A 27,862-nucleotide genomic window follows, 5' to 3' on the forward strand; every position below is an offset into this window, starting at 1 on the left:
GACAATCACCTTCCACAGTTAAGGGCAGGAGAAGTTTCTAACTCCACTGGTAATTCCTTCAAGAAGTGCTTTCATTTAGGCGAATGTGGACTTCTTAACTCTTATGGGGCCTGAGGATGACATAAATTTCGGAGCCCATAGATTCGCTCATACCACCAACACCCACGGGTCCTGAGTTACCCCGAGAGCAACTATAGAAGACCACTTTGAATTTACCAATTAATTTTTGCAATGCTAGCTTTGGCTTCTGGTTAAAATGTGTTAGGTGTCCCACTTGCCTCCAAAAAGCCAATGCAACTAAAAGGAATCCTCCAGGGTCCCTATGGATTACACAGAATCTTGGATTCATAGAATCAATAATTTGTCTATTTTGTACCAAAAGTTCTACAACTTAGAGTCATTTTAGAAAGCTAATATTTTGAAAATCTACAACCCCTGGACTCCACACATGAAGCCCTTGGGTTCGATGTATCTCAACACAACCCCATGAAATCTCTCTCAGGCCACAAAACCCTAGCTCCTCTCTCTCTACCCCTTCTATCCCTTTTCTCAACACACCTTTCTCTCTCTACCCCTTTTCTTTACATCTGCGACTCCTTGTCACCTCTCCCATCCCAAGCTCAACTCGACAAACTACCACTCTCTTTCCTTGAATTCCTCTCAATTTTCTCCACCCATATCCAGTTTCTCTCTACAATTTTTCTCTCCTCATTTTCTCCACCCCTCTCCATAAACCTTTTCTGTGTTTATTTCTTGTTGCTTTTATTCATAGGTTGAGTATCTATCGCTCTCGCTTGCTTCCTCCCTCCCTCCTACAAAACAATCTCATACAACAGTTCAATCCTTCCCTCTTTCCCTCCCTCCCTCCCTCCCTCCCTCCTACAAAACAAACGCATACGACAGTTCAATCCTTCTCTCCCTCCCTCCCTCCTTCCCTCCCTCCCTCGTACAAAACAATCTCATACAACAAGTCCATCCTTCTAATTTACAGGAAAAGAATCCTTGCATACCCACATATCCATCAATAAAATATCTTTGCCTTTTGGGCGATCTTTTCATATGTTGTTTGGTTATGCATTCTTTATGCAATATCATCATCATCATCATCATCATTATTATCATCATTTTAGCCTTTTCCCCATTAATTGGGGTTGGCTACATGAATCTTAGTTCTCCATTCTTCGTGCAATATATGAGATGGAATTGATTTCTAGTGGTTTCTACAAAATGGGATTATAGCACCTGACAACAAATGAATTCGCTCTAGGTTATCCAAAAGAAAATTTCTTCCTACGAACAAACTCATTCCACAGTTCAATCCATCTCTCCCTCCCTCCCTCCTACAAAACAATGTCATACAACAGTTCAATCATTCTAATTTACAAGCCGTATGCCTACATATCGGTCAATAAAGACCTTTTGCCTTTTGGCCAATCTTTCATATGCTGTTTGGTTTTGCATTCTTCGTGTAATATATGAGATGGATTTGATTTCTAATGGTTTCTGCATGAATTTGCTCTAGGTTATCCAAAAGATAAATCCTTTCAGGAAGCTCAAAGAGCCCTAGAAAAAGCCATGAGGGTTTTGCCTATTTTCATATATCCAATGAATTGGAGGTCTTTACAGATATGGAAAGCTGCAATGTTATTTTTTTGAGTAAAGTTAACTGTATTTCATTGGTCAAAAAGACCGAAGTTACAAGAGGTGTGGCGACCCCAAGGGGTCGCACTATACAGGCCCAATCAGGGATGAAGCAGTGTACAAAAGAGGAAAAGGAAAGAAGCCGCATAGGGAGGGCAGAAGGAGGTAAAGGCTTTAAGTCCCTAAAGTGGAGCAGGATGCCCCCTCAGCAAGCCTATCAGCATCAAAATTGGCTTCTCTATACACGTGTCGCCAGACAATGCTGAATTCTCTGGTGCTGTGCAAAATCTCTTCAAAAATGTCATCAAGACGCCATGGCCAGGAAGAACGATTAGAGGCCCCGTCTCCTTCCACTGTCAAATTGTGACACCAAGAGGGGTCACACTTGCGAAGGCTCTCCAAGAGGGCAAGGGCCTTGGCAGGAGTACCCGACGCCGATAGGTGGGGAAAAGGACATCAGAATGCATTCCTCACTAGTGCGTAGTAGCCCCCCTATCCTGGGTTACCAAGGGAACAGCCATCGAAGTTGAGCTTAAAAGCTCCCAATTCCGGTGGTCTCCAACGGGAAGCTCTAGAGATATTGGGGGCCGGGGGGGGCGTTGAAGGGTAAGTTCTTAAACAAACGGTGATTGCTGGCCCAGAAGGCCACATGATTCCTGACCTTCTCGACCAACTGTTATGGGGTCATTTTGACTCCCAAGTTTGTATAAAAATGTTATGGGGTTTATGTTTTAATCCACAAAGTGAAAATAAAGAAACCCTCGATCTCTAAACTTATTTATGAGAATCTGAAGTAATTTCTGAGATCAAAAGTATTTTTTATGGATTGAAAAAGTTTTCTTTTCTCATTGAAATTATTTTTAGGGTGCTATTGGTGGCATTAGAAGACTTTTGAGTTGATTTGTAGCTCAATTGAAGTAACCAACATCGCAAATCAGAGATTGGGCGAAAACGATCAGTCTGTAATTTTTATTTTTCCAATTTGAGATGTCTTCTATGGGGTCTAGTAAGGGTGGAGATCCGGGATGAAAATATTGTGTTAACCCTGATAAGAATGACATGAATAAAATTATGTGCAATTTCTGTGGACATGTTTCTAATGCTGACATAAATAGATTTAAAAAACATCTTGCAGTATTAGAGGTGATGTTGCCCCATGTAAGAAACTCTCAGATCTTGTAAAAAAAGAAATTTTGGAATACATTGAAGGTGAAAAGAGTAAAAAAATTGCAAAAAAAAAGGATATTGCAGAATTAAAGTCAAGGGTCCATGTTTTTTATGATAATATTGACACTGAAGAAGAGGAAGACGAGGGGGAAGAAGAGGTAGTCATGCTTGGTACTCAGAGCTCTAAGAACAAAAGGTCGTTTGGGTCGAAGAAGCCTCGTATGAGAGGGCCCATAGATAGTTTTTTTACATCTAGCCCTGAGACTGTAATTGAGAAAGGCAAGGGAGGAAAGGGGAAAAAGAAAGTGATAATTGAAAATAGATTTAAGAAGGAAGATAGAGCCACGGTGATTCAGTATATTGCTCGGTGGTTTTACCATGCGAGCATTTCTTTTAACACTGCTCGCTTGAATAGCTTTCATACAATGTTGGAAGCAATTGGGCAATTTGGGTCAGGTTTGAAAGCTCTAACTCCTTATGAGATTGGAGAGCCACTACTGAAGAAAGAACTCGAGTATACTAATGAATATCTCAAGACCCATAAGGAGGGATGGGCTAAATTTGGGGTTTCTTTAATGACAGATATGTGGAGTGCTAGGAAGAGGAGTAACATGAATTTATTAGCAAATTGTCCCACGAGTACAATTTTTTTGCGTTAAATTGATGCTTCCAATGATATTCATGATGTGCATTATATATTTTCTTTCATTAATAAGGGTATTGGGGGCGTTGGGGAGGAACTTGTAATTCAAGTGGTCACAGATAATGCTGCTCCCAATCTAGCTGCAAGTCATTAGCTTCGACAGATGAGGCCTCGCATATTTTGGACTCCTTGCACTGCACATTGCGTAGATCTATTGCTTGAGACCATTGGTGAATTGTCTACTATTAAAGGAATTATTTTTAAGACTAAAGAGGTTACAATCTTCATATACAATCACATACTTACCCTTAGCATGATGTGAAAGTTTACAAAAAAGAGAGCTAGTGAGGCTTGGGGTCACTAGATTTGCCACTGCCTACCTTAGTTTACGGAGCATATATAAGAGGAGGATCGCATTAAAGTCTATGTTTGCTTCAGAGGAGTGGAGTAGGTGTAAGTGGTCTAGAGATACCAAGGGAAAGAAGGCATGGGAAATTGTTCTTTCGAATATTTTTGGCATAGGGTGAAGCATGCGATATTAGTATTTCTTAAAGGTCTTACGCTTGGTTGATGCTGATAAGCCCTCCATGGGCTTTATATATGATGCAATGGAAAGGGCTAAGAATGAGATTGTTGAGAATTTGAGCAATGATGCAGACAAGTATGCCCCAATTTGGGAGATTATAGATGACAAATGGCATAGGTAGATCCATAGACCATTGCATGCAGTAGGGTACTACTTGAACCCCAAATTCTTTTATGCAGATGCGGATATTGAGTCAAAAGGGTTAATTATGAAAGGTTTTAATGAGTGCCTTGAGAAATCAGTTTCCGATCCACATATCCAAGATAAGATATCAACTGAAGAGCTAATTTCGTACAAGTGTTCTTTGATGTCATTTGGAAAAGATATGGCATTAAGACAGAGAAACAAAGACGAACTAGGTAGTATACTTTTGACTTTTGTTTTATAAATTATAATTTTCTTTCAAGTTTCGACTTTCAAGTTCTGATAATGTTAAATACCTAAATTAATTATAAAGGTTGCCCACATATTGCAGCCCAATGGTGGAGACAACATGGGAGTAGCGCTCCAAACCTCCAGAAGAAGGTTATACGGATATTGAGTTTGACAACTACATCTTCTGGTTGTGAACGTAAATGGAGTTTGTTTGAGATAGTATTTTACTATTTTACAATTTTATATTCTTTTCTTGTTTATAAGTTCATTTTGTAATATAGATTCATAGAAGGTAAGACGATCATAGACTCATAGTAGTTACTTATGCATTTTTCCTTGTAGGTGCATACAAAAAGAAGAAATAGCCTTGAGCAAAAGAAGTTCAATGACTTGGTTTTCGTTAAAGAGAATCAAAGGCTCAAGGAGAAGAAAAACCAGCCAAAGAAGGATCCTATCTCTTCGAAAGACATGGAGAATGCTTCAGATTGGCTAGTTAGTGACCTTGGAACTGATGAGGTCTTCCCTGGGGAGGGTTTGACATGGGAAATGGTTGATGAGGCTTCGGGGCAAGCTTCTGATTCTAGGAGGGCCACTCAAGCAACTTCTTCTACTGGTACTTCACGGAGGGAGATAGAGGAAGAGGAGGCAGATTCAGAAGAATCTCTAGAAAAAAAGGAATATGTTGAAGAGGGTGATGATTCTGATGATGACGGCCTCAATTCTGATGCAGATGAAAGCAATGAAGATGATGATTCTGATTCTTATTGATGTCTTTTCTCTTCTTTTGTAGTAACTTTATTGCACCATCTTGGTGTGAGCTTTAGACATTTGGACTATTTTTATTTCGTAATGTGGTTTATACTTTTTTTGTCTTTTTGGACTATTTTGTTGAGTGGTTTACTGGTTTTAATAGTTTTGGAGATCAGTTTATTGAAGACTTGAAGAGTTGGAGACTTGGATGTTATTATGGTTTATTTTATGGATATGGAATATGGAAAATATGAGAGTTGGAGACCTTACAATAGCCTATTAGATTTTTAAATGTTTTGTATGGATTGAAATTTTAAATAAGTTTATTCTCAACCTGAGATATGTGATATTTATGTATATAAAAACGTATGTTGAGAACTTGCGATATTTTCAAATGGAATAAATTACAAAATTTGACACAAATATATGTATATATGAGCATTTGGATAACAAATATATAAAAAAATGCTAAGAATTTGCACCACATGACGCTCGCCTAGGCGCTGAGCACTGGGCACCAAGCAGGCCGCCTAGGGGCCGCCTAGCGTTTTTTGAAACCTTGAGTGGTGAATGGGATTATGTTTTTAGACGATGAGACATTCAGGGGTTATCAAGTAGGTTTGGCGAAGTCAGGTTGCCTGCTCTAGAAGGCTTCAATTTTTGCTCTCCTCTGGACTGTCTAGACTGAGCTAAACAATCAGATCTTCCAAGGTCTATACAAGCCCCCTAAAATTCTCTTTGAAAAGATCAAGTCCCTTCTCTTTTTGGGCATCCAACCACAAAGTCTTCAAAGGTGTTCATCGGTCGGCATTCTAGGACAATTGGCAGCCCCTCTTCCACCTCTCACAGGCCAGGGTTTCTTGCTCTTCCTTTTGATCACCCCGTAACTCGGGGACCATCAAGTTCAACTTTGATAGGTGTTCCTTGGGTAATCCCGGCTAGGCAGGTATCGGTGGTCTTTTCCGGAACAATGAGGGCCACATCCTAGCCTCTTTTTCCAAATCTATCGGTCACTCCGACGCCCAATCAGCGAAAGCTCTCGGCCTTCTTGAAGCCCTTAGCCTATATGCATATAGATGGCCTCTACATCTCATTGCAGAAGGACACTCACTCAATGTATTCCGCTGGGCCTCTGCAGTAGCACCCTGTCCGTGGACCCTAGCTCATATTTTCGAAGAAATGGCCCAGCTTTGTTCAGGGATTTCGTTCTCATGGAGTCATGTTTGGCACGGGGTAATTCTCAGGCGGGCGCTTTTGCTAAAGAAGGTGGCTGTAATCCCATGATCGAGTAGATAGGACAGTTGCTTGTAGAACGTGCCGGAGTTCAAGCTTTTATACTGTTTGCCTGGGTTCCCTTAGGGGTTATCGGTATATTGAGGAGGTGGAATCGGTATATTGAGATGGTTAATAGGACTAATGATCTAAATCTTTTTCAGTTGGGAGAGTTCACTACATACCTATGAATTCAAGTTGGTTAAATTTTCAGTTGTTTTTTATCTTTATTTTTTCTCTCTCTGGTTTATCTTTCTTTGGGTCATTGGTAGGTTTGATACATATTCATTGATTTAGATTCTGATTTGATTATATATTATGAATTGATTTTCCAAAATTGTTTAATGAAAGACCCAAACAATATTTGTTAAACATTTGTATGATAGCCAAACAATGGAAATGGGAAAACATGGAAGAGAATCCATGAATTTCAAATAGGTTACCAAATAGGAGAAAAACATAAATCTAAGTCAGGAATCTATGATTTTCAAAATCATAGATTTTGAATATCCATGAATTTCAGTTTTTGTAATCCATAAACAGCCACAAAAAGTCTAAACTCTGGCCTCTGGGAATGGTAAAAGCCCAAGAAATTATCAATCTCTGAATGCTCTCATGTACGCTTTTCCTCGAATGGATTTCGTTTCTTTCCATGAGACCCTGGTGCAAAGGGACAAGATAGAAATTGCCTCAAAAATTGCCTCAAAACACATTGAAAGCACCCTAACCCTCTATCCCAAGGTCTGGCAAATCCACATAATGCAGGCAGATCACCTCAACTCTCTGCCTACCAGTTAGGAACGGGGCTTGGGCTTGAGCAGTTAGTTTGATTCCTACAACTGAACTACCCAAAAAATAATAATCTCTGCCTACCAGTCTCGTAATTCTCATGAACTCTATTCCAGACAGCCCTAGCAGCACTGCAACACACCTCCAAGCCTCCAGCCATAAGTGCATGTGCGAAGAGAAATACAGGATTTGCCTAAAAGGACAAATTATTATCCATTTAGGAATATTATTATCCATGGGAAAAAAAACCTCAAGAAATGCCATTCATCACAACTAACAAGAAACCATTGTGAAGCACACCAGTCTAACGGGGTACTAGTATTACATTTTAACCAAATAGCTTATGTCAATCATCAAGATTGTTGGCATGCAAGACCATTAAAAATTTTCTGGTTATGTAATATAAACTCCTTTGAGAATGGCATAAAGAGAATGTTCATAAAATCTAGTTGAAATCGAGTCGAATTACACATTTGTATTCAGAAAAATAATTAAACAAGTACTACCTGCTCAAACGACAGGTGATATAGGACCAAGGCCATTGAGTGTAGCATGTGTGGGAAGGGGCTTTGAAAGAAAGGGTTTGTGGTAGGTTTAGGAGTTCTCACAAGGCTAGGATTTCAGATTTCTAAAGGATTTTGATTTCTTACGAATTTTGATATGGCAGGGTTTTGGATATATTGAGGTCAATGATACGAAGCATAAAAGGGTTAGCGCTTTGGCTCGGCCTCTGGGGGACTGTTTGATGAAGTTGTGGTAAATTTTAGGGTTCGAGTTTGAGGGCCCAATGGAGGTTAACATTGCTGGAATTTAGCAGGTCCAACGACATAGAAGGATGATGAGAGGGATTCTGGGACAAGGTTAGGGTGAATCTGGAGTTTAACTTAAGTTTGAAGACTGTGAAGGTTGAGTATATGGGTGTGTGATGAGGAAGACTGGCTGAGATTTGGAATGTAACTGGGGGTTTAAGGTAGGGCTGACATTTTGTTGTAGATAAATCTAGATGGGATGTGCAAAGGGCCCAAGCTTATGGGGAGTGAAGCTCCAAGTCACAAGTTTGGGTTTAGGGTATCTCTCCACCCAAAGAAGAAGAAGGTTCTAACTTCTAAGCATTAGAGGAGACTCCCCTAATTCTAACTTAGAGTTGTAGAATAACTCTTTCTACAAAAAGAGTTGAGGAATCAGACCCCTCACCATAACTAAAATCCAAATGGTATTGCCTAACTGGATTTGATTTGGCCATGGCCTACATGGGCATTTATCTGAACCGCTATTTATTTGACATAGATTTGGCACTTAAACTATCTCTACTTTGCCAACTTTAATCTTCTACATTCTTTCGAAACTAAGTAATTGGTTATCCTGTGGTTTTAGGAAACTAAACCCTTCCAAAACAGGAAAAGAATATTTCCATCTTAAAACAAGAACAGGAAACTAACTTACATAACAAGGACAGAAACAACTGGCTAAAATTGTAAAGGCTCTCAACTTTGAAATATTTGGAGCCCACTTCTCCCAAAAAACCAGAAAAGGAGCTCGCACTATTTTATAAGATTGATCTTTTAGGAAGATTGATTCGCTCCTTATCCTAGGGTTTCTAAGACATAATAAACGAAAGAATGAAACATAACACACTAAGGAAACAACATGCATCACTACTTTTTCTAGCAGGCTTTTGGCTACAAGTTGAAGCCCAAAACATCCAAATTACAGTAACAGAGAAACCCTTTGAGATAAAGGTTGAAAATCTTGAAGAGATCCTCGATTTAAACTTTGGATCACCCCGAATGGACATCTAAGTGAAAAGTTAAACAATCGGAAAATTGTTTGCATCAATGGGACTGAAAGTGTCATCATAGTCAATGTCTTGAGCATAGACATTGGCAACGTGGCAACCTTTGTAACTCGTAACAAATCCATCTATCTATACATTTAATTTTTGTACACACAACAGCAACCGAGAAAGGTCCTACCTACATGAGGCAGGACAAGCTTTAGCTGAATCTTTTTTTTGGGAATACCAGTGGGGAAGACAGGCCCCTACCCATTTTTCTCAATAAATTATGGGAGTTACATTTTGAAGGTGTTAATTTGGGGTGTCAGCAGTAGGAATGGATACCACGATATGGTAACTGGGTGTGGGGATGCTACCACCACAACCCCAGCCCCTTTCCTACCTTGTTGGAATCGCGGTCCCATTAACTTGGAATCAAGATTCCTAACTTACAAGAATGGCACATCAAACCCCTTGTAACCAGGCCAGAAATCATCAAGAAACAAGTTCCAAAAGGCAAAAGATTTTAGGTTTTAGATTATCTAAAAGCAAGATTCCTTAGTATTGGACTCCATATATTGAGTAACCATACCCAGAGCTCCCCTATTATTGGAATCGATGTCTTTGACAGCTCTCCCCTAACATTGGACTTAATGTATTGAGTGGTTTCTCCACAAGTATTGGAAACAAGGTCGAATACCCTTAACTACATACTTTCATAGAGTTTTCTGATTGAATAGAGAAAATAAAATTACGATATTTATTTTATATATGTATATATATACATATATATAATAGGGGCCATCACTTGGTGTGATGGTAAAAGGCTCGGGTAGCAATTGCGTGGGTTCGTGTCCTGGGAGCGGCCCCTTGTACATAAAAAGTCAAAGGTTAGGACCGTTTCCAGCTCAACCCTCTCGAGACCCTGCATAGGCGGGACCAGCACCAGATTATGGCCCTAAGTATATCTTTTTAAAAATAAGACACTTATTATAGGAGAGAGAGAGAGAGAGAGAGAGAGAAAGTCACAACATCTGTTTGAGAGAGTATGAGGAAGACCCCTGTCTCTCACTCCCCTACCAGGTGGTTTCCACCATCATACGGAGTTCTATGTATAGCCTCTATGGCAAGCCTAGCCCCCCTGCACCCCTCTCACACCTCTCCTCGACGCCGGCTTCACTTCAAGCGCCTTTTACGTTCCAACTACCCTGCCAGGTACTCTTTTGCTCAAGTGCTATCCGCCCCAGCCCTCTACTCCCCCACTTTCCGCCGCCCCTACAGCCTCTCTGGCGCTCTCGTCCCCCACTCAATATCCTCCGCCCCTTTCACCTTTTCTCCCTCTCATCATCCATACCACCGCAGCTATTTCCTCTTCTCGACGCTCTGAACTTAGCTCCTCCTTGTTCGGTTTATTCTCTCTGAGAAGGGACAATTTTCGCTTGGTGGAAAAATGGGGTCAGCAAGTCTGAAATGAGTCACAGCTTGGTTGCCGCCCTCTATCAAACGGCTCCATCCTTTTTACCTTTCCCTCCGAGGAAAGTGCACGCAGGGCCCTTCTTTTTGCCTCATCCCTATCCATTAGCAATTGGTCTAAGGATACAGGGTCCTACAAAAAACAGCGTCTCTGGGTTACGATTTCTCATATTCCCCTGCACACATGGTCTCCCTTCATCTTCAAGAGGGTAGCCAAAGCTCTCCGACTCCTTGGTCCAGATTTATTGGAAATCCATTGAATTCCTCCCTGTGGGTTCGATCCGTCTCCTTCTAGAAGTTTCGGACCCTAGCCTTTTGCCCCCCTCAACGTGGTCGCAGACATCTCCCTATTCCCCTAGCTTTTTCCGTCACTTGGAGACATCTCGGCCCCCTGCCTCTTCACCTTCAAACTGGATTTTCCCCCAAAGGAAGCACCACCAGAAGGGGCAGTGCAACCTCCATTATCGCTGCCTTGGAAAGCAAGTCGAAGGTAATACTCCAGCAGAACCACAAGCCAAAAAGACGAATACGGCGGGACACAACCATCAACGATCTCCTATCCTTGCCAGGGTCAACCCTATCCCCAACCGCCACGTCCCACCTTCCTTTGCATGTCCACCTACCACCGTTGGGAACACACGTCACGGCGTCTCATCTTCTAACCCCTATCCATCGCAGGAGATACCTTCCGCCTGTTGTTTGTCCCCTCTGAGCCAAGGACAGGTGTCGATACCCACCGTTGCAACAGACCCGCCTTTGCAACCTCATCGATCGAGGCATGGAAAGGAGGTAAAGGTCGACGTGTCCCCTAACTTTGATGCCCAGCCGCCTTCCAACGTCTTCCCCGTTGGTCCCTTGGGCCAAGTGCGAAAACCTCAGGCAACCTACTCTCTTCCCCTGGTTGTAGGCCCATCCATCCGATCTCCTCAACCCGACCCGCATCTTAACCCTACGTTTGTAACCTGCCTTCTGCGGCCCCCAACTGTACCCATAATCAATTCCTCTATTTCCCCCTCCCCTCTCCCTCCTTGGGATGTAGGGCAAGAGCCTGTATCATCGCCACCCACCAACCCCTTTTGAGACACTCATCAACCTCCTTTGCCTCCATGCATTGGGATGCCCACCAACCCAGCTCCTTTGCCCCCACTTTTTCCCTCTTCTCTCTCTCCCCTCCTAGAAATACAGTTCCCCCACCCCCTCCCAACCCATCCCTCCCTCTCGACTACCCCCACCCCCACCCTCCCTCCCTCCCCCTTTCGACGAAACTCCCTTTCTCCACTAACAACCTTGCCTTCCCCCCAACCGCAAGACGCAAGTGATCTACCCTCCTCAACGTCGCTTCTGCTACCCTGTAACTCTACCACCATTCTGGACTCTCTGCCACCCGAACCCCCCCCCCCCCCCTGAACCCTCAGCCTCCTTCGCTATAAGCGATATCCCTTTGCTGGAAATGGAACGACCCACACTCCCTGCTGGGCCCATGGCGGTCGATCAAAACGTTGTCATTGAATCATACCAAGTTGGTCTGATTCCTGCGTTGACCCCGTATCCACCTTTCCCCTCTACCCCTAACCATTCGTTACATCTGATAGGGATAGCTCTACCACCCACTCCCACTCCTCTTGACCCCCTTGCTGCTCAACTGATTCCAACAGCCTTGGCCTCCTCTTCACCCCTCTCTTCATCACCTCGCCCCCTCTCTCCCCCAACCATCCTTTCTTCCCCCCCAGCCCCCTATTTCCCTAGCCCCACCTTACTACCAGCCCAAGTGGCTCCCCCCCCCCCCCCTTTCTCCTTACCTTCGCCCCCTATCTCTTTGCCTCCTCCCTTTTCCTCACCCTTCGCTCCCTCCCCCCTAGATCCCATATTCAACCCCTTTGCCACCCCCTAATCCTCTGGTTCAAGGCACCCTGTCTCTTCACTTGGCCAGAGTCTTTCACCTTCCACCCCAGAATCCCAGTTTTCTCAAGATCAGGCGGAATCGATGGACTCAAGGTATGTAGATGGGATTGACCGAGGACAAGGTGAAATCAACAAGGTCCTAAAGGTCATGGGCTTCCCTTATGATGGCCCTGAAGGACCATTCCACCTTTTCTTCTTGGTGGGTGCGCAAAGCAAGCTCAAGGTCAGTGTTAAAGGCTCCAGGGAACTAAAGAATCATACTTGTAGTATCAATTACGACAAGCAGCCTCCTATTGCCCCACATTCAAGCTCTGGCTCCATGTCTATCTCTTTGGACCCTCCTCTGAGAAGGTCCCAAAGATTAATAGGCCTTCACCCACCCCCTTGATCCCAATGAAGTTGATTGCTTGGAATGCCAGAGTCTTGGATTGACCTCTAAACGCCAGGCGGCACTAGACATGTGTCACAAACACCAACCTACCGTGATGGCAATCGCATAAACTAAGCAACCACATCACACACTGGCTCTCATCAGACAGGTGTGGTCATGCCAATGGGAGGCTTTGTCAGTTGAAGGGGCGTCGGGAGGCATCTGGGTGATCTGGAACCCTTCCGATTTGTCCCACAGATCCTCCCATGTTGGGAAATTCTCCATCACCATTCTCTTTAATAGAGTTTCGGACGGCCTCCCATGGAAATTTAGGGCCATCTATGGCCCTAACTAAGCTACCCTCAGAACTTCTCTGTGGGCGTGTTTGATAACAGGAAGTTGCCTACCAGAATTTGGAACTTATCTGTTACTATTCATCTTTTGTATTTGATAAAAAAAAGGTAAGATACATAAAGAACTTTCTACTGTAGCTCTGCCCACTTTTACATGTAAAAAAAGTTCCGTGTTAAACCACAGATCTTAAAAAAGGAAGTTTTTTGCCCGATAAAAACACTTCGTCCTAAACAAAAGTTTCTTCACGCAGCGAGCCTCTCTTTGCACCTCAGCCTCTTTGCAACTCAACCAGGCTCTCATCTTCCTTCCTCGCCATTTTCACAAGGATGCAAGGGGCTTCTGCTTCAACATTGGGTCTCAGGAGAAGATTGAGGTTGAAAATGGTGGTTGGGATGAGATTTCTAGGGTTTCGATTGAAGTTACAGGGTTTGGGATAAAGCGTAAACAGAGAGTTATTACGAAAAAGAGGCGGTTTAGGAGTTTTGTTGGGGTTTTAGGGCTTGTGGCAACCTTCTTTCTGATAAATTGGTGGATGCTTTTGAGATTGCAGGATGTTCCTTCAAGAAAACGTGAAGCGCCTTTGAACCAAAGTTCACTGTTTCAGGTATGATTTTTATTTGGATTTGCCCTTTATGTTTTACCAGATTTGACAAAGTTATCGACGAATTAACAAAAAAAAAGGAAAAAGTGTTATTGATGATTTTCTTTGGAATTTTTCGGATTTTACATGTGAGAAAGCTCAATGAAATTGGTAATGGATTATTAATAGTTTGCAACTGTTGTTATAAATTTTGTTCTTTTGCATGTGAGAAGCTCAATGAAATTAAGTGTAATCTCTCTATTTCTCTCTATCTAACTATGTAATTTTGCAATTTTATACATAGTTTCTCTCTCTAACTATGGAGGTAAAAGTTGCAGAAGAAGATGTGGTGGTGCATCTTTGCTAGCCTTTGCCTTGCTTCTGCAAAGAGATCCATCTCTAATGGACCTATTCAACGCTACTCTCTTGATCTCTTTCGTCATCTTCTACCACGCTAATGATATTTTTTGTTTTTTACCCTCCATTTGGGGGCCATTTTGTTCAATTATTTTAAGGTTTCAGCTCTCAACAACAACCAGAAGAAACAGTTCATGGACATTTGATTTTTTTATTGTTTTTTTAAACATAGTTGATCCTTAAATTTCTATGTAATTTGCTTGATTCCTCTTTTGATTTCATTCAAAACACAGGTACTTAGAACTAATTTTGCAACCTAATTTTACTTTTGTTGTTAGGATTCACTCTCTATGCAATTATTTCTTCATAAAATGCTAGGATATTTTAGAATTCAATGTACTATGTAAGTGTTTTAGAAATTTAGAAGTCAGGAAGAAAATTTGAAGGAAAATTTTTGGCAGCATATTTCGATACTTGGAAAATGGCTGGGGTTTATCTGGTCAAACTGTATATAATTCATCAGTGTTGATACAATTGTAACTAATTAAACCTATGTTGGTTGTAACTTGTAAGAAAAGTGATATGATTCTAATTGATGTTAATGGCTGAATAAGTTGCTAATGTGAATAGTAAATTAGATGCTTTGAATGCAAAAATGAAGAAATCAGATTATTTTTGGGGAAATGAAAATATATGTGCATACTTGAGTAATGAATAATGTGTTATTTGTTTTTAAGATAATGGAAAGCTTGATTGCAATTGATGTTAATGGCTGAATACGTTGTTGAAGTGAATAGTCAATTACATTCTTTGAATGCATAAATGAAGAAATCAGATTGTTTTTGGGGAAATTATAAAAATATGTGTATACTTGAGTAATGAATAATGTGTAATTTGTTTTTTATAACTTCTTAATCTTCCAGCACGTTATCAAACACAGGTACTTAGAACTTCTTTAACATTCCAGTAGATTATCAAACACAGAAACCCATAACTTCTTACAGTAACTTCCTTCTTCCCAACAAAGAGAAACTTACAATTTACAGTTCATGAACTTGCTTCCAGTTATCAAACAGGCCCTGTGGGAAGAACTCAATCTGGTGGCCGAACTCCCACACCCAGCCTGGTGCCTTGGAGGGGATTTTAACATTCCGAGATGGTCCTTTGAAAGAAACTCCAACTCCTCCATCTTCCCCAAGATAATGGATTTTTCAGACTTCATCTCGCAGAACGAACTCATCAATGTTCCGCTTCAGGACAACCAATTCACCTGGTCAGACCATTCCTCCCAACCCTCTCTCTCCAAACTAGACAGATTTCTATTTTCTCCGGCTTGGGATGAGGTTTTCCCTTGTTCACATGCCCTGGCCTTACCAAAACCAACCTTAGATCACTGCCCTATTCTGCTGGACACTACCACTACCTCGAGAGGTCCCAAATCCTTCCGGTTTGAGCTTTCCGGGCTCGAAGAGTCTTTCATTCTCTCCCTTAATCCCTCTTGGTGGGATTCTTTTTCCCCCCACGTCTCAGGTTGGGCAGGTTTCGTTTTGCAAACTAAACTGCAATTGCTCAAAGCATTTTTAAAGGAATGGAGGAAATCGATCCCCAACAACTTTTTAATTTTGAAAAACTCACAACTCTCTGCTATTCAGTCCCTTGACTTACTTGAAGAAACCCTACCCCTTGCCCCCTCTGAGCTCAACCTTAGACACCAACTTAAACAAGATTATTTCTCCACCCTCAAGAAGGAAGAGATCTTCTTGTTCCAGAGATCTCGGGTGAACTGGCTCAATCTCGGGGATCAAAATACAGGTTTCTTTCATAGAATAGCAAATTGCCAGCAGAGGGATAACTCTATCTCTACCATTACGGTAGGAAATCAAGTGCTCGATCAACCAGACCAGATAGAGGCTGCTATTTTATCCTTATTTAAAACTCTTTATTTGGCCCCACAGGGACCCAAACCCAGGATGTTCGACCATCAGTTCCTCTCCCTCCCGACACATCGAGTTCTATGGCTTGAGCAACCTTTCTCTGAACCCGAGATCAATGTTTCAAAAAGCGCTAAGCAGGTCCTAGGCGGCCTGGGGGGTCTAGGGCGCCCAGGCGGGTGTCCAAAACCTAGGCGGCGCAGTTGAATCCAAAAAGGATGCCCATTTGAATAAAAAAATGATATATATTATAAAAAATAAAAATTAGGTATTTAGGGCACTTACTTTTAGTTTGATTGCTCAATCTTCAAACTTTCACCTCAAAGATGCTTCTAAGGACTCAAAATCTTCTAAAAAAAACCCCAATTGATTCATAAAACATCAAAAATTAAATCTAATATCAATGGGTGATGTTTTGATCAATTTTTGTCAACTTTAATAAACCCTTTGATCCTAAAGAAATCACCAAAAACTAGTTTTTTGGAGGCTTTTTCTCTCTAAAATGGGCTCCAATAAGTTTTAGGTTTCAAATGAACTTAAAACCATCCTTCTAACCCTTGATATTTTATAAAAAAATCAATAAAAAAAAAAAAAATTTCTGCCTCAGGGCGGGGCACAGGCCCTGGGCGCCGCCTTAGGCAGAGCGTTGGGCGCCCGCCCAGGCGGCCGCCCAAGGACTACCGCCCATATTGGCCGCCTAGGCCTGGGTGATGCGCCCAGGCCTTCTGGACCGCCTAGGCGGCCGCTTAGGCTTCGGGCGGTCCGCTTTTTTAATCACTGCCTGAGATCATTACAGCTTTGGCAGATCTTGGAAGAGATAAATCACCTGGGCCCAATGGATTCCCCCTGGCACCTTTTAAGGAATTTTGGGGAACCTTCATCTCAGATTTTCTACTATTCTTTGAAGAATTTTCCACCAAGGGGTAATTCATAAAGCTATGAATGCCACCTTTCTTGCCCTTATATCCAAAATTGAAGGTGCTAAAGAACTAAAAGACTTCAGACCAATTAGCCTAGTGAACTCCTCTTATAAAATCCTTTCTAAAGTTCTTGCAACTAGACTCAAAGAGGTCCTTCCTTTAGTGATCTCACCGTCACAGAGCACCTTCACCAAAGAAAGACAGATCCTCGATGGAGTCCTGGTGGCACATGAATGTATCCACAACAGACACGTGGCTAAGGATCTGGGACTTATCTTCAAGATCGACTGGGAGAAAACCTACAATCATGTCGATTGGGTCATCCGGAATGAAACCATGACCCGCATGGGCTTCGGTGAGCGATGGAGAAAGTGGATGTGTAGATGCTATTCTAGCCCTTTCTTCTCGATGCTAATCAATGGCACACCCAAAGGTTTCTTCCCTTCATCTAGAGGGCCCCGTCAAGGAGACCCCCTTTCCCCCTTTATTTTTGCTATAGCAGCTGAGGTATTCAGCCAATCCATCACCTGCATGTACCACTTTGGCCGGCTCACAGGCTTCAAGAGCAACACTAGAGGTCCTGTAGTAACGCACCTCTAATACGCATATAACACTCTAGTATTTCTCAATTCAAAGCACCAGGAAGTCACAACCCTAAGCACCTTCCTCAAGTGCTTTGAGTTTGCAACAGGCTTCAAGGTGAATATGGTCAAGTCCACCATGATAGGGGTGGGACATTTCTCGACAGAAACGAGATCACTCATTCCGGACTGGGAATGCAAAGTCGAGGACCTTCCCACCACTTACCTGGGCATGCCACTCGGTCTAGGCAAGAAAGAGGAGGCAATGGTCTCATGTGATTGACAAGGTCGATAGACGCCTTGCAGGTTGGAAAGGAAGGTTTCTCTCCTTTGCAGGGAGATCTACCCTAGTCAAGGCAACTCTTGCCAATACCCCCATCTACCTTATGTCTTTGTTCCACATGCCCGCAGCGGTAGAAAGCCGCCTCGAACAGCTCATGAGGAATTTTTTGTGGTCTGGTGACGAAGAAACAAAGAAGTATCACCTCATCAACTGGGAAAAAGTCTGTCAGCCAAAGGTACAAGGGGGTATGGGTATTCGGAGTCTGAGAAAACATAACACAGCTCTCCTAGGCAAATGGTGGTGGCGCTTACCCACCCACAATGATCTTCTGTGGACACAAGTGATCCGCTGTAAGTACAAGATCCCAGCTAGCTCTTGGAGGCCGAAGGGTCGTTCCTCTAGCAGGGCATCAGGTGCCTGGAAATCCTTTCTCTCTTCTCTCTCCCTTTTCCAAAATTTCATCCACTACCACCCAAGAGAAGGCCGCACTATTCAGTTTCTGGTCTGACCTTTGGCTAGGACATACTCCCTTTAAGGACCTCTTCCCCTCTCTCTTTTCTCTTACCACAAATGCTTCCACCTCTATCGCTGAAGAGATGCCCATCTCGGGAAACACCAGAGTCTGGAACCCCTCTTTTCGAAGACCTCTAAATGACTGCAAAACTTCAGAATTTCTTTCTATGTCATCCATCTTAAGCTCAGGCTTCTTGGTTCACACAAGGTCGACCGCATTCTTTGGACCCCGTCACCCTCAGGGTCCTTTTCCGTAGCCTCCTTTTACAAGAAAATCCTTGAACCACTAACCTTTCCCCTATCTCTGAGATCTGTAGTGACCCAGGTTTGGACATCTTTTGTGCCCCCAAAGGTGCAGGCCTCCAGCTGGATAGCCTGTTCTGAAAAGACTCTGACGGTGGATCAATTACAACGGAGGGGTGTCCCGATTCCTAACTAGTGTGTGATGTGCACTAACGATGAAGAATCAAACTCCCACTTTTCATTCATTGCAAGTTTGCTTCCGAGCTTTGGAGTCGATTACTCCAACTCTTTGGACTAACATGGATAACCCCTCCCTCCATTCCGGTCCTCTTCAATATGTCAAGGGATGCCCCGTGGCCTTCCGCTGGGAGACTACTCTAGAAAACCACAATCGCTGCCACCATTTGGGGAATTTGGACGGAAAGGAACTCCAGAATTTTTAGAGGAATCAAGTGCAAGGCTCACAGCTTGTTCCACAAAATCACCTCGGATCTCGCCTTCTGGGCATCCAATTACAAGGCCTTTAAAGGATTCCCCACCTCCTCCTCCTTAAACCAGTGGATGGAAATCTTACTAACCCAATCATTCAGGGTGCACAGATTGAGCCATTGGTCCCCTCCCCCGGAGGACCACATCAAGCTTAACTTTGATGGGTGCTCTTTATGAAACCCAGGCCCAGCAAGAGTAGGTGGAGTCTTCTATGACCACCTAGGCACTGTTTTAGCTAGCTACTCCGAAAACATTGGCCACGCAAACTCCCAATTGGCAGAGGCCCTGGCAATGCTAACTGGTCTCAAACTCTTCGACCACTCCTGTCCACAACCTCTCCTTGTGGAAGGAGATGCAAAAAATGTTGTTTCTTGGGCAGCATGATGTGGAACACCCCCAAGGCACTTGGCTTCAATCTTTGATGAGATTTCTCACATTGGCAGGGATATCGTCGTCTCTTGGAAGCATATCTGGAGAGAATCCAACGAATTGGCAGACCACCTAGCGAAAAATGAAGCGGGAGCTGATCCCTCGGACCTTTGAGCTGCTGAATTTTGGCCTTGTTCATCTCTCTCTTTTGTAAGGGTCAACTGTTGTGACCAGTTCTTGGTTGTTTCCTGTCTTCCTTGGTTGGGCTTTTTTGTACATAGCCTACCTTTTTTGTACAGGAGTACCTTTCATGGTACTCTAATTCTTTTTTGGGGGCATATAGCCTAGCTTGTGGGTCACCTCTGCCTAACATATGTACTTTTCTCTCTCTTGCAATACAACAGTTAACAGTATCAAAAAACAAAAGACACTTATTATAGATTCTCTAAATTTAGGAATAATGTAAAATAGAGTTTATCGAAACCCATAGAGATTTTAGATACCCATCATATATTAATTATTACTAATTTCTAAATAATAAAATTTTTCAATTTGGAATCTAGATCGGCAACATCTAAATGTCAGGTGGTATAATAATTGGCAAAATTTTATGAAATGCTTGGAATTTTTTAAACATTATTTGAGATTTTTTTTTTGAATTGGTAACTTATTTAAATCATGGTCTTGTGCACCTATGAATCGGAAAATTTGGCAAAGTGGAATCAAGATTCCAAAGATTTTCGAATGAGATTCAAAGAATGTGGAATCGTGATTCCTAACTTCCAGGATAGGGATCTGTGGCGATTCATTCTCCGAAACGCCGAATCCCAATTTCAAACCGGAATCGCTAGCTAGGGAGGGCAATTTTGGTGACTATTAGGTGTAACTCCTACAGGGTTTCACCAGTGACTAAAGGAATTCATACTATAGCAGATCTTGAGCCCATCATACTTAATAAAGAAAGAAAAAATAACTTATACAATGCTACAAGACAACCTAGTGCAGGAAGGTCAAGACAATATAGTGAAGAAGCAATACTAAATTTATGAGCTCCCATTACTGATGCATTTACTATTTTCAGGTAAGCTCAAGGGAAATTTATCAAACTGCCCATAAGAGTGAACATTTTACCCTTTTGCGACTATTCCATGTCATGATCATGTGCCTTGTGATAGGTTTTTGAAATCAATCAAAAGACATTGGTAAAATGTTAAATGGTTCATATCTTACGGTTATTTTGATAAATTTCCCATCAAAAGTAAAGTTTCTTCATACCATTTATTCCCGTATCCATATGTTCAAGCATGCATTATATGATTCCAATAAAGGAAAATTTAGAGGCAATATAATAGGTGTATATGGCACTTAACATTCTCCATGCTTTTGGTAAAACATAAAAGTTTGAGTCCAGATATCCCAATATTCCACCTGAAACAGGGATCAAAACTACATAAAATTAAATAATAGATATTCAGAGCTGCCAAAAAACATTTGGAAATACCATCCACAGAGACACAAAACCAGCAATAAAATACACCCACTGACAATATACAGAACAATTTTCTCTTAACATGGATCAGAGTACATAGCCAAGAAGAAGGTAGCATGTAAGGCTAACAACAAAAATATCCCATCAGCACATCAATAACTCAAAAGTGAATCAGATCCTTCCACTACAAACAGACCAAACCCAAATTTACCTCAACTCAGGAGTTTACCCTTGATTTCTTTCCCGCAAGGATACGTGATATCTGGAGGCCCCTGCTGAATGCCTCATTGAACAGTATCCTCGTCTGCATTGCCTGGAACCCTGGCAACCACGAAAACAGAGCCATGGGTGCCATCACAATCACACCAAACAGTATATCGTATAAGCGAGCAACTGCCACCACCGTGCCCCAAACAGGAGTTGGCTGCAAAAATGGCCTTAGAACCTGAGCAATCAATATGAGGCCCCACCCAGTTGGTATGAATGCCAAGCAACTTGTGAGCATGTCAATGAACTTGAATTTTGTAAACCTCAGCAAGACGATGATGACCAAAACAAAGAGGCAAATCGCCAGGGCCTGAACCAAGCGATAGTATATGTGCTCCTTGGCCGCATACTTATCCCGAGCATAAGACATCACAACATAGTAAGCGACTGCCACCACCACATATATCCAAGAAACGAGGTACACAAAGATGCTCTTGCTTCCCCCTGCTATGCCCAAATGGTAAACAATCCCGTATTGGAAGAAGAAGAATCGCAAGTCCAATATTATCTCTAAGACCTTGCCCCATATGCCTGTGGTCTTCAGATGGTCCTGCTCCTCATACCACCAAGTTTCCCAGCTCTGCTCAGCCTTTGTGAAAACCCCACCAGTGTACCAAATCCAGTTCATAAAGTCATCAAAGTCGTACACAGTTTTTAACCAGTCGAACCCAGAGGGGTTGAATAAGAAGGGGGACATGATAAATGAAACCACGAGGAACCAAGTTGTGAGGGTCATGATAATGTACACAAGGGTATTCGCGGCCACCACACTATACGAGGCATAGACTGTGAGTACGACCCCAAGCTCAATGCCCTTCACAAAGTGGCTGCGAGCATAAAGCCGGTAGTTCTCCGCAAAGTTTTTGTGCTGAACAACAAAGCCCCGACCAGTGGCCCTATACTTGGCACCCCCATGTAGGATAGTGCGCCCAAAAAAGTGAGTTCGGGTGCCCATCGAGAATGTGTAGAAGACTGAGGCAAGCTGCAACTGCATTGTAATAAAATCCCAAATAGCTTGTAAGAAACCATGCTCGAGCGAGTTCTCAATGATCATGGGGAGCGCAGTGAAGAGACCAAGCTGTATTATGAACTGCTGGTTTAACACAGTGCCAAGGGCTGTGTTATTTGTGGAATCAGCATCAACCATGATGGCCGCCTCTATACCACTAAGGGCCATGTAGAGGCGTCCCCAAAGGAAGGCATAGACAGTGAGGACCACCATCATTGTATTGAAGAAGAATCCAACAGTCGTGTAGTAGAAAGAGAGCATACGAAAGAAGTCGAGACGATGGCCTAGTCTGTAAATATCTCGGCTTAAAACCTGCTCGCCATTGCCACTGGCCACCTTGGCCTCAAACATGGATATCTGGTTTAACCCAACATCTCGGCCCTTACCCACTTGAATATATTCATGGTGAGTCACATTGCCGCCCCTAAGTGTGCAATTGAACCCTGCAAAGATATCTTCACTGATGTTGATGACCTTTGAGGCCTTGCTGATGCCCCCACGGCTCAAGAACCAGAGCCGATCAAACACATCGGGGTGCCCATAGTGCATTCTCACTTTCAATGGATTTGCAAGCACCCGCTGACCTAAAGTGACAAAGCTCGTCTCTTGTGCTGACATGAACCAAGCAAGCGAGGACACTGAGCCCGTAAAAACATGCTCACGCACCCCCAATATAGTTGGCTTCCTGATCCCATAGTTCTTTGTATACTCCTGCAACAGGTTTCGCATCTTGAGTGCCTCCTCAAAGTAATTGTCCTGGTTCATATCAATGGTCTGGACTGCATCTCCTCTTGTGAAGATGAGAGCGTGGTTCTGGTTCTCAGGCTTGCCCTCCCCGATCTTCACAGGCCCAGGGAGTCGTACCCTATAAATTTCAACCTCCCTCTGCAACTGCCTATCATACTTTACAAGCACTGAATAGTATTCGACCTCATCCCTCCCCGCAAGCACCTCATCGACATAGGCCACACGCAAGGCCTCATGGTTCTTCATTAGATACAGTATATCTTCAGCACGAGCCTCCTTCCTTGCCTTCTGAGCTCCATATATCTGGCACGCAACAACATATGTGAACTTCATGAGTGCAGTCCCATACTCGTGGCCCTTGAACAGTGAGCTCACACTACTGCTCTCCCTGCTAAGACGACGCAACGGCACCGCAGAGGAGCTCTCCTCCTCTTCACGTGGCATGCTTGAAGCCGCTGAAACCAAGTCCCTTAACCCATCTCTAAGAGACATTTCAGAAGCTGAATCAAGAAAAGTAAGCATCTCAAGAGCCTTGTAATAATACATCATCCCACGAACTGTACGAGCAAGTGTCTGGCCCCTATAAGAGGCCCAAAGGCGCAAGTCCCGAACCCTTTCACCCCATAGCTCACCTTGGTCTTTCATGCCTTCCCTTCGCATGCGCTCGAGGAAGTTAAGCCACTCATCAGGGAAGATCCTTTGAAGGTAGAATAATATCGAGATGCCATCTTCATTCTCTATATGCAACTGTTCCTTATTATATATGACATCCTCATCATAGTAAGGGGTGAGCACACTGAAGGCGAGCATCCTCTCGACTTGGGGGGCACGAGGCATGTTCATGAACAGGGAATTGCTGAAGAATGCTATTCGACGTCGAGCCTCAAGGTTTCGGGGGATATTGTTCATAGAGTCTCGAGAGGTGAGTATGGTTTGCAGCCTCCTAGCCCTTCGGTAAAAGTCCGGATGTGAATCTGAGTCAGGAAGTTCAATCGCATTCTCGAATAATAAACCACCAATGCTCGGCCTTGATGGTACCAAGCCATCTTGACGTAATTGCTCAATGCTCCTCTTTTTCCTAGGGAAGTCCCTGATTGCTATATCATAAAGGCTCTGAAGTATGGTGACCGCCTTTTGGACGTCAGGTTTCTTACCATTTATGAGGACGAGCAGTTGTATGAGCTTAGAATGGATCTCGGGGAGCTCAGCCATGTGATAGCTCTCAGTGAGCTTCTCGACCTGGATAGACGCGTCAACCTCTCGGAACAGGTTCTCAACAATAGAATGTTCATCAGTTCCCTCCTTCACTATCCTCAAGAGCATGTATTTTGAAGAGTCATAGGCCTCAACCACCGCACATCGCCTGTACTCATTTTTGCCAATTTTGCGCCATAGGGTGCGGTCACCGGCCTGTAGCTCCTTTGCCTGGCTCAAAGCGAGAAGAAGCTCATTGCAAAGGAGAAGACATGGCCATCCAGTGACCCTAGCATTCCATGAAAGAGATGGCACCTCCAAAAGCTCGACCTCTCTGTCTGAAACGATGTCCTCCTCTCTAAATTTCTCAATGATCTCATTCCATATGATCGCAAACCTGTTCGCCTCCATCTGGTTAAACTCAAGCTTCTTGTAGGGGCGACCGAGACCATATCGAAGCTTTAACCTCCTGATTGCGTCATTGAATTTTACCCTCAAAGTGCCAGGAGTGTTGAAGAGGGGCTCCTCAGGCACAAGATTGAACTGAACTGCACTTGCAAAGAATTGGAACCTCAGCCTCAGCTGCTGGATGTTTCGAATCTCGCCCAAATGTGAAAACAACCCAACCAAAGCACCCACAAAAGATGAGAAAATTGAGTACCAGATCTGTATATCCATGAGATAGATCAGAACCACAGGGGCCCATAGGCACCCAACTGCAAAAACCTTCCCGCTGTTGAAGAATTCATACCATGTATAATTGATTCGATTGAGTTTCAGGATTGCTTTAGTGGGGTTAACCATGGGCTTGATCTGAAGGAAGTAGCTGAAGGAGAATTTCGAAGCCAAGACACAAACCCAAAACAGAGCATACGAAATGTTATCAACCACCCCTTCTCGAAGCCCCCGACCCACAAAGATCCTGCTCTGAAACCACCATGTAAGCAAATAGAAGATCTTCCAATTAGTCTTCTCCATAAAGTTCCTCACCCATGGGACTATGAAGAGAACCAGGGCAAGAATTTCAGGGGCTAAGAACGCAAGGGCTGCCACCAAATAATTGACCAGCATCCGGTTGGCCGTCGCTGACCACCCGCGATCAGTGTTGTGTTGGTTCCATGCTCGCACATATAACACGATGAATGCCACGGTCCAAGCGGCAGCAGCTAAACTCTTGAGGACCATACGCACACCGAGCAACAGAGAACCACGCACAAGGCTGTACTGAGTGCCAGCATCAAGCACCGATTGGAGTAACCGGAGCCCAGCCCAGGTTATAAACACACTGAGCACGCGTGCCTGCACATCCCGTCTCCTCAATCCCTGCCATGGAAATGTTGACCCTTCCAATGCCACGATGAGGGCGGCTTGGAAAAACAAAATGTGCATCACCCAGATCCTGTCGAAGCTGCGGAAAAGGTTCCAAAATGACCTCTGTTCAACAAAGCCGGTCTTACCGACCTTGCTGCGCCGAACACGTGGAGCCTCTTCAGTTAGAGGGGCAGCGACAGCAACACGAGGGGCCGATGATGCATCGGGGAGGAGCATGAATGCGCTATCGCGTTTGAGGGGCCAGCCAAGGCACTCGAAACACGACCGGTCCCAAAAAAACTCATTGAGGTCATCATAGTTTCGCCAAGCTGAGTGTGGAGCCTTGCCGTTTCGACTGGCATAGGCCTCCGCCTTCACCGTCTGGTACAAAGGCCCAACCACATGGTTGAGAAATGCATTCTCGCCCATGTAAGCAGGGTTGGCCGGCCTCCCCGTGTTCTCATCTATGTAATCCTCAAGGATCCTGTTAAGCTCCATGGCCATCTGATGAAATAAGTAGGACAAGCACTCCGGCATGAACCTGAGGTTTGCCGCCTCTCCCCAAATGAGAAGATACAGGGCCGCATACAACAGGTCCCGACGCACATCATCAGGTCTAGGGTTTCTAGGGCCGAGCCTCAGCGGCCGATCTGAGATCCACACGTTCGATTTCCTCCCCATGAACGAGCACCACGATGAGTAGTTCTTCAAGAGCTTGCGTCTCAACTTGTTGGGAACACTGGCATGGAGGCGATCAATATCATCAGGAGGGGGTTGAATGCGCATCTGAGAGTTTGCAAGGAGAAGAATGAGGTGCTCTCGCTGGTTCCGAACATTGTCGGCCTGGAAACCAAAGAAGGCCGCAAGCCAGTCGATGAGGTCGAGGTCGGAGCGCCATCGGGTGTAGGGCGGGGGGCGGAGCTCGCCTACAGTGCGGAGGGCGGCGGCCGCGCCACGCACCTCGGGGAAGCGGAGGGCGGGGTGGTCGGCCAGCAAGTTGTGGACAGGGAGGATGTTGTAGGCCTCATCGTCGGTGGCCTCGGCGCTGGCGCCACCGCGGGGGGCAGGAGGGGCGGAGGGCGCGTGCCGTTGCCGAAGGCTCATGGGGTGGGGGTGGGGGTGGGGGTGGGGGTGGGGGTGGTGCAAGAGTGGGGAACCAGATCAGATTGGGGTGTGAAGTAGACGAAGCGATTTGAGGGTTAGAGAGAGAGAATCAGTCATCGTTACTTTGGAAGCCATCGAAACCCTGAGTTTGTCCCTTTATTTGCTCTCTCTATGATAGTTTACGGATTCGTTCAAATTTGGATAGAGAGAGGTGGACGATTCTGATTCTGATTCCGTTCCTTCCCTCCTCCTTTTCCGGTTCCCCTTTTCTCAATTCCAAATCCCCATTATTGCCCCTCTCTCTCTCTCTCTCTCTAACCTTTGCTCTCTCCTTTCTCTCTCTTCCTCTCTCTCTCACCTTTGCTCTCTCTAACCTTTGCTCTCTCCTTTCTCTCTCTTCCTCACTCCCCTCTCTTTCTCTCTCTAACTTAGTCAGGAGCGGTTTGTCCCTCTCGTTCCGTTTTATCCACGCGGCCTTCTTGAAATGAGGATAGAGACAGGCGTTCCAAAAAGACTATCCTCCTGCTGGACTATAATCTCCATCTAACTCGCTCACGTATAACCTCATCTAGAATTAGTTATAGAACTCCAAGGTTTTGAAAATTAACCTCTTCAACCCATACATTGAATTAAAAAAAATATATATATTTCTAATTGCAACTTATTCGTACTTTCTAGAAAACTCAAATATTTAAGTTTTTTAAAATAAAAAAATTGTTGGATCACATTTCTACCAAAAGTATAAAGCATCCATCACAAATACACGATCTATCTAAAAACAATTGAAACCAATATTTCAAATATTTTTTAATAGAAATACTATCTTTAATTTTCAAATTTTATTTATTTTTCGTATTTATGATCTCCATATTAGTAGAAATTACATGTCCTTAAAAAAAATTCCAAAAATCCATCTCAAAAATAGATTTTTAAAAAGTGACTGATTTCTGCATGGACCCGTAGAAATCGTGTTCTTTAAATAATTATCTAATATTTCTTAGGCCGTTTCCAAAATTTTAAAGTGAAAAAATCTCCCAAATAAGTCTTCTCATTGAGGGAGTAAGTAAATTATGCTCCCGGAGGCTGTAAAGTCTTTTGGCTTTGTATGGCCTCTCTAGGGGTTTAAGTCTTTTTCCAATATGATTCTTTCACATTACGGAATACGGAATATCTCTAACACGCCATGAGTCCTTTTTTGGGGGGGAAAACTCCATTTATTTTCTTGTGAACTTCGCATTTACCTTTAATCGACTTTTTATGAGGAATATGTGACACTTTTTTATATCTAGTGAATAAAATTTGAAAACAAAAATGGATTAAAGTCATTAAAGTTTGATTATTAGACAAGGTGTTGTGTGGGGAAGTCCAATATGTCTTTC

The 27,862-nt window shown here is 43.5% G+C and overlaps 1 protein-coding gene and 1 non-coding gene across 3 annotated transcripts in view; both read right to left on the minus strand.

Annotated features, from left to right (window-relative positions):
• The window catches only part of LOC18434784 (callose synthase 12), a 29,839-nt gene extending 2,932 nt beyond the window's left edge, over positions 1–26,907 (minus strand). Inside the window, exons 1-2 of one of the 2 annotated variants that reach the window (XR_016060819.1) lie at positions 21,063–26,907; positions 20,733–20,790 (exon numbers count right to left, since the gene is read on the minus strand). Coding sequence is in view for 1 of the 2 variants with exons in the window: in XM_006844847.4 (XP_006844910.1) it covers positions 21,069–26,483 (5,415 nt within the window). In the remaining variant the exon portion in view is untranslated. The remainder of the gene's footprint in view (positions 1–20,732; positions 20,791–21,062) is intronic. The other variant, XM_006844847.4, reaches the window with a different exon arrangement.
• Positions 23,351–23,434, minus strand: LOC148783928 (small nucleolar RNA J33). The gene has a single exon (XR_016047557.1). It is a non-coding gene; the product is annotated as a small nucleolar RNA J33 (small nucleolar RNA).
• Positions 26,908–27,862: the final 955 nt, after the last annotated feature.

The sequence above is a fragment of the Amborella trichopoda genome, chromosome 1 (genome assembly GCF_054954075.1).
Source record: "Amborella trichopoda isolate Santa Cruz 75 chromosome 1, AtrichopodaSantaCruz75HAP2 v2.0, whole genome shotgun sequence".
Taxonomy (NCBI): domain Eukaryota; kingdom Viridiplantae; phylum Streptophyta; class Magnoliopsida; order Amborellales; family Amborellaceae; genus Amborella; species Amborella trichopoda.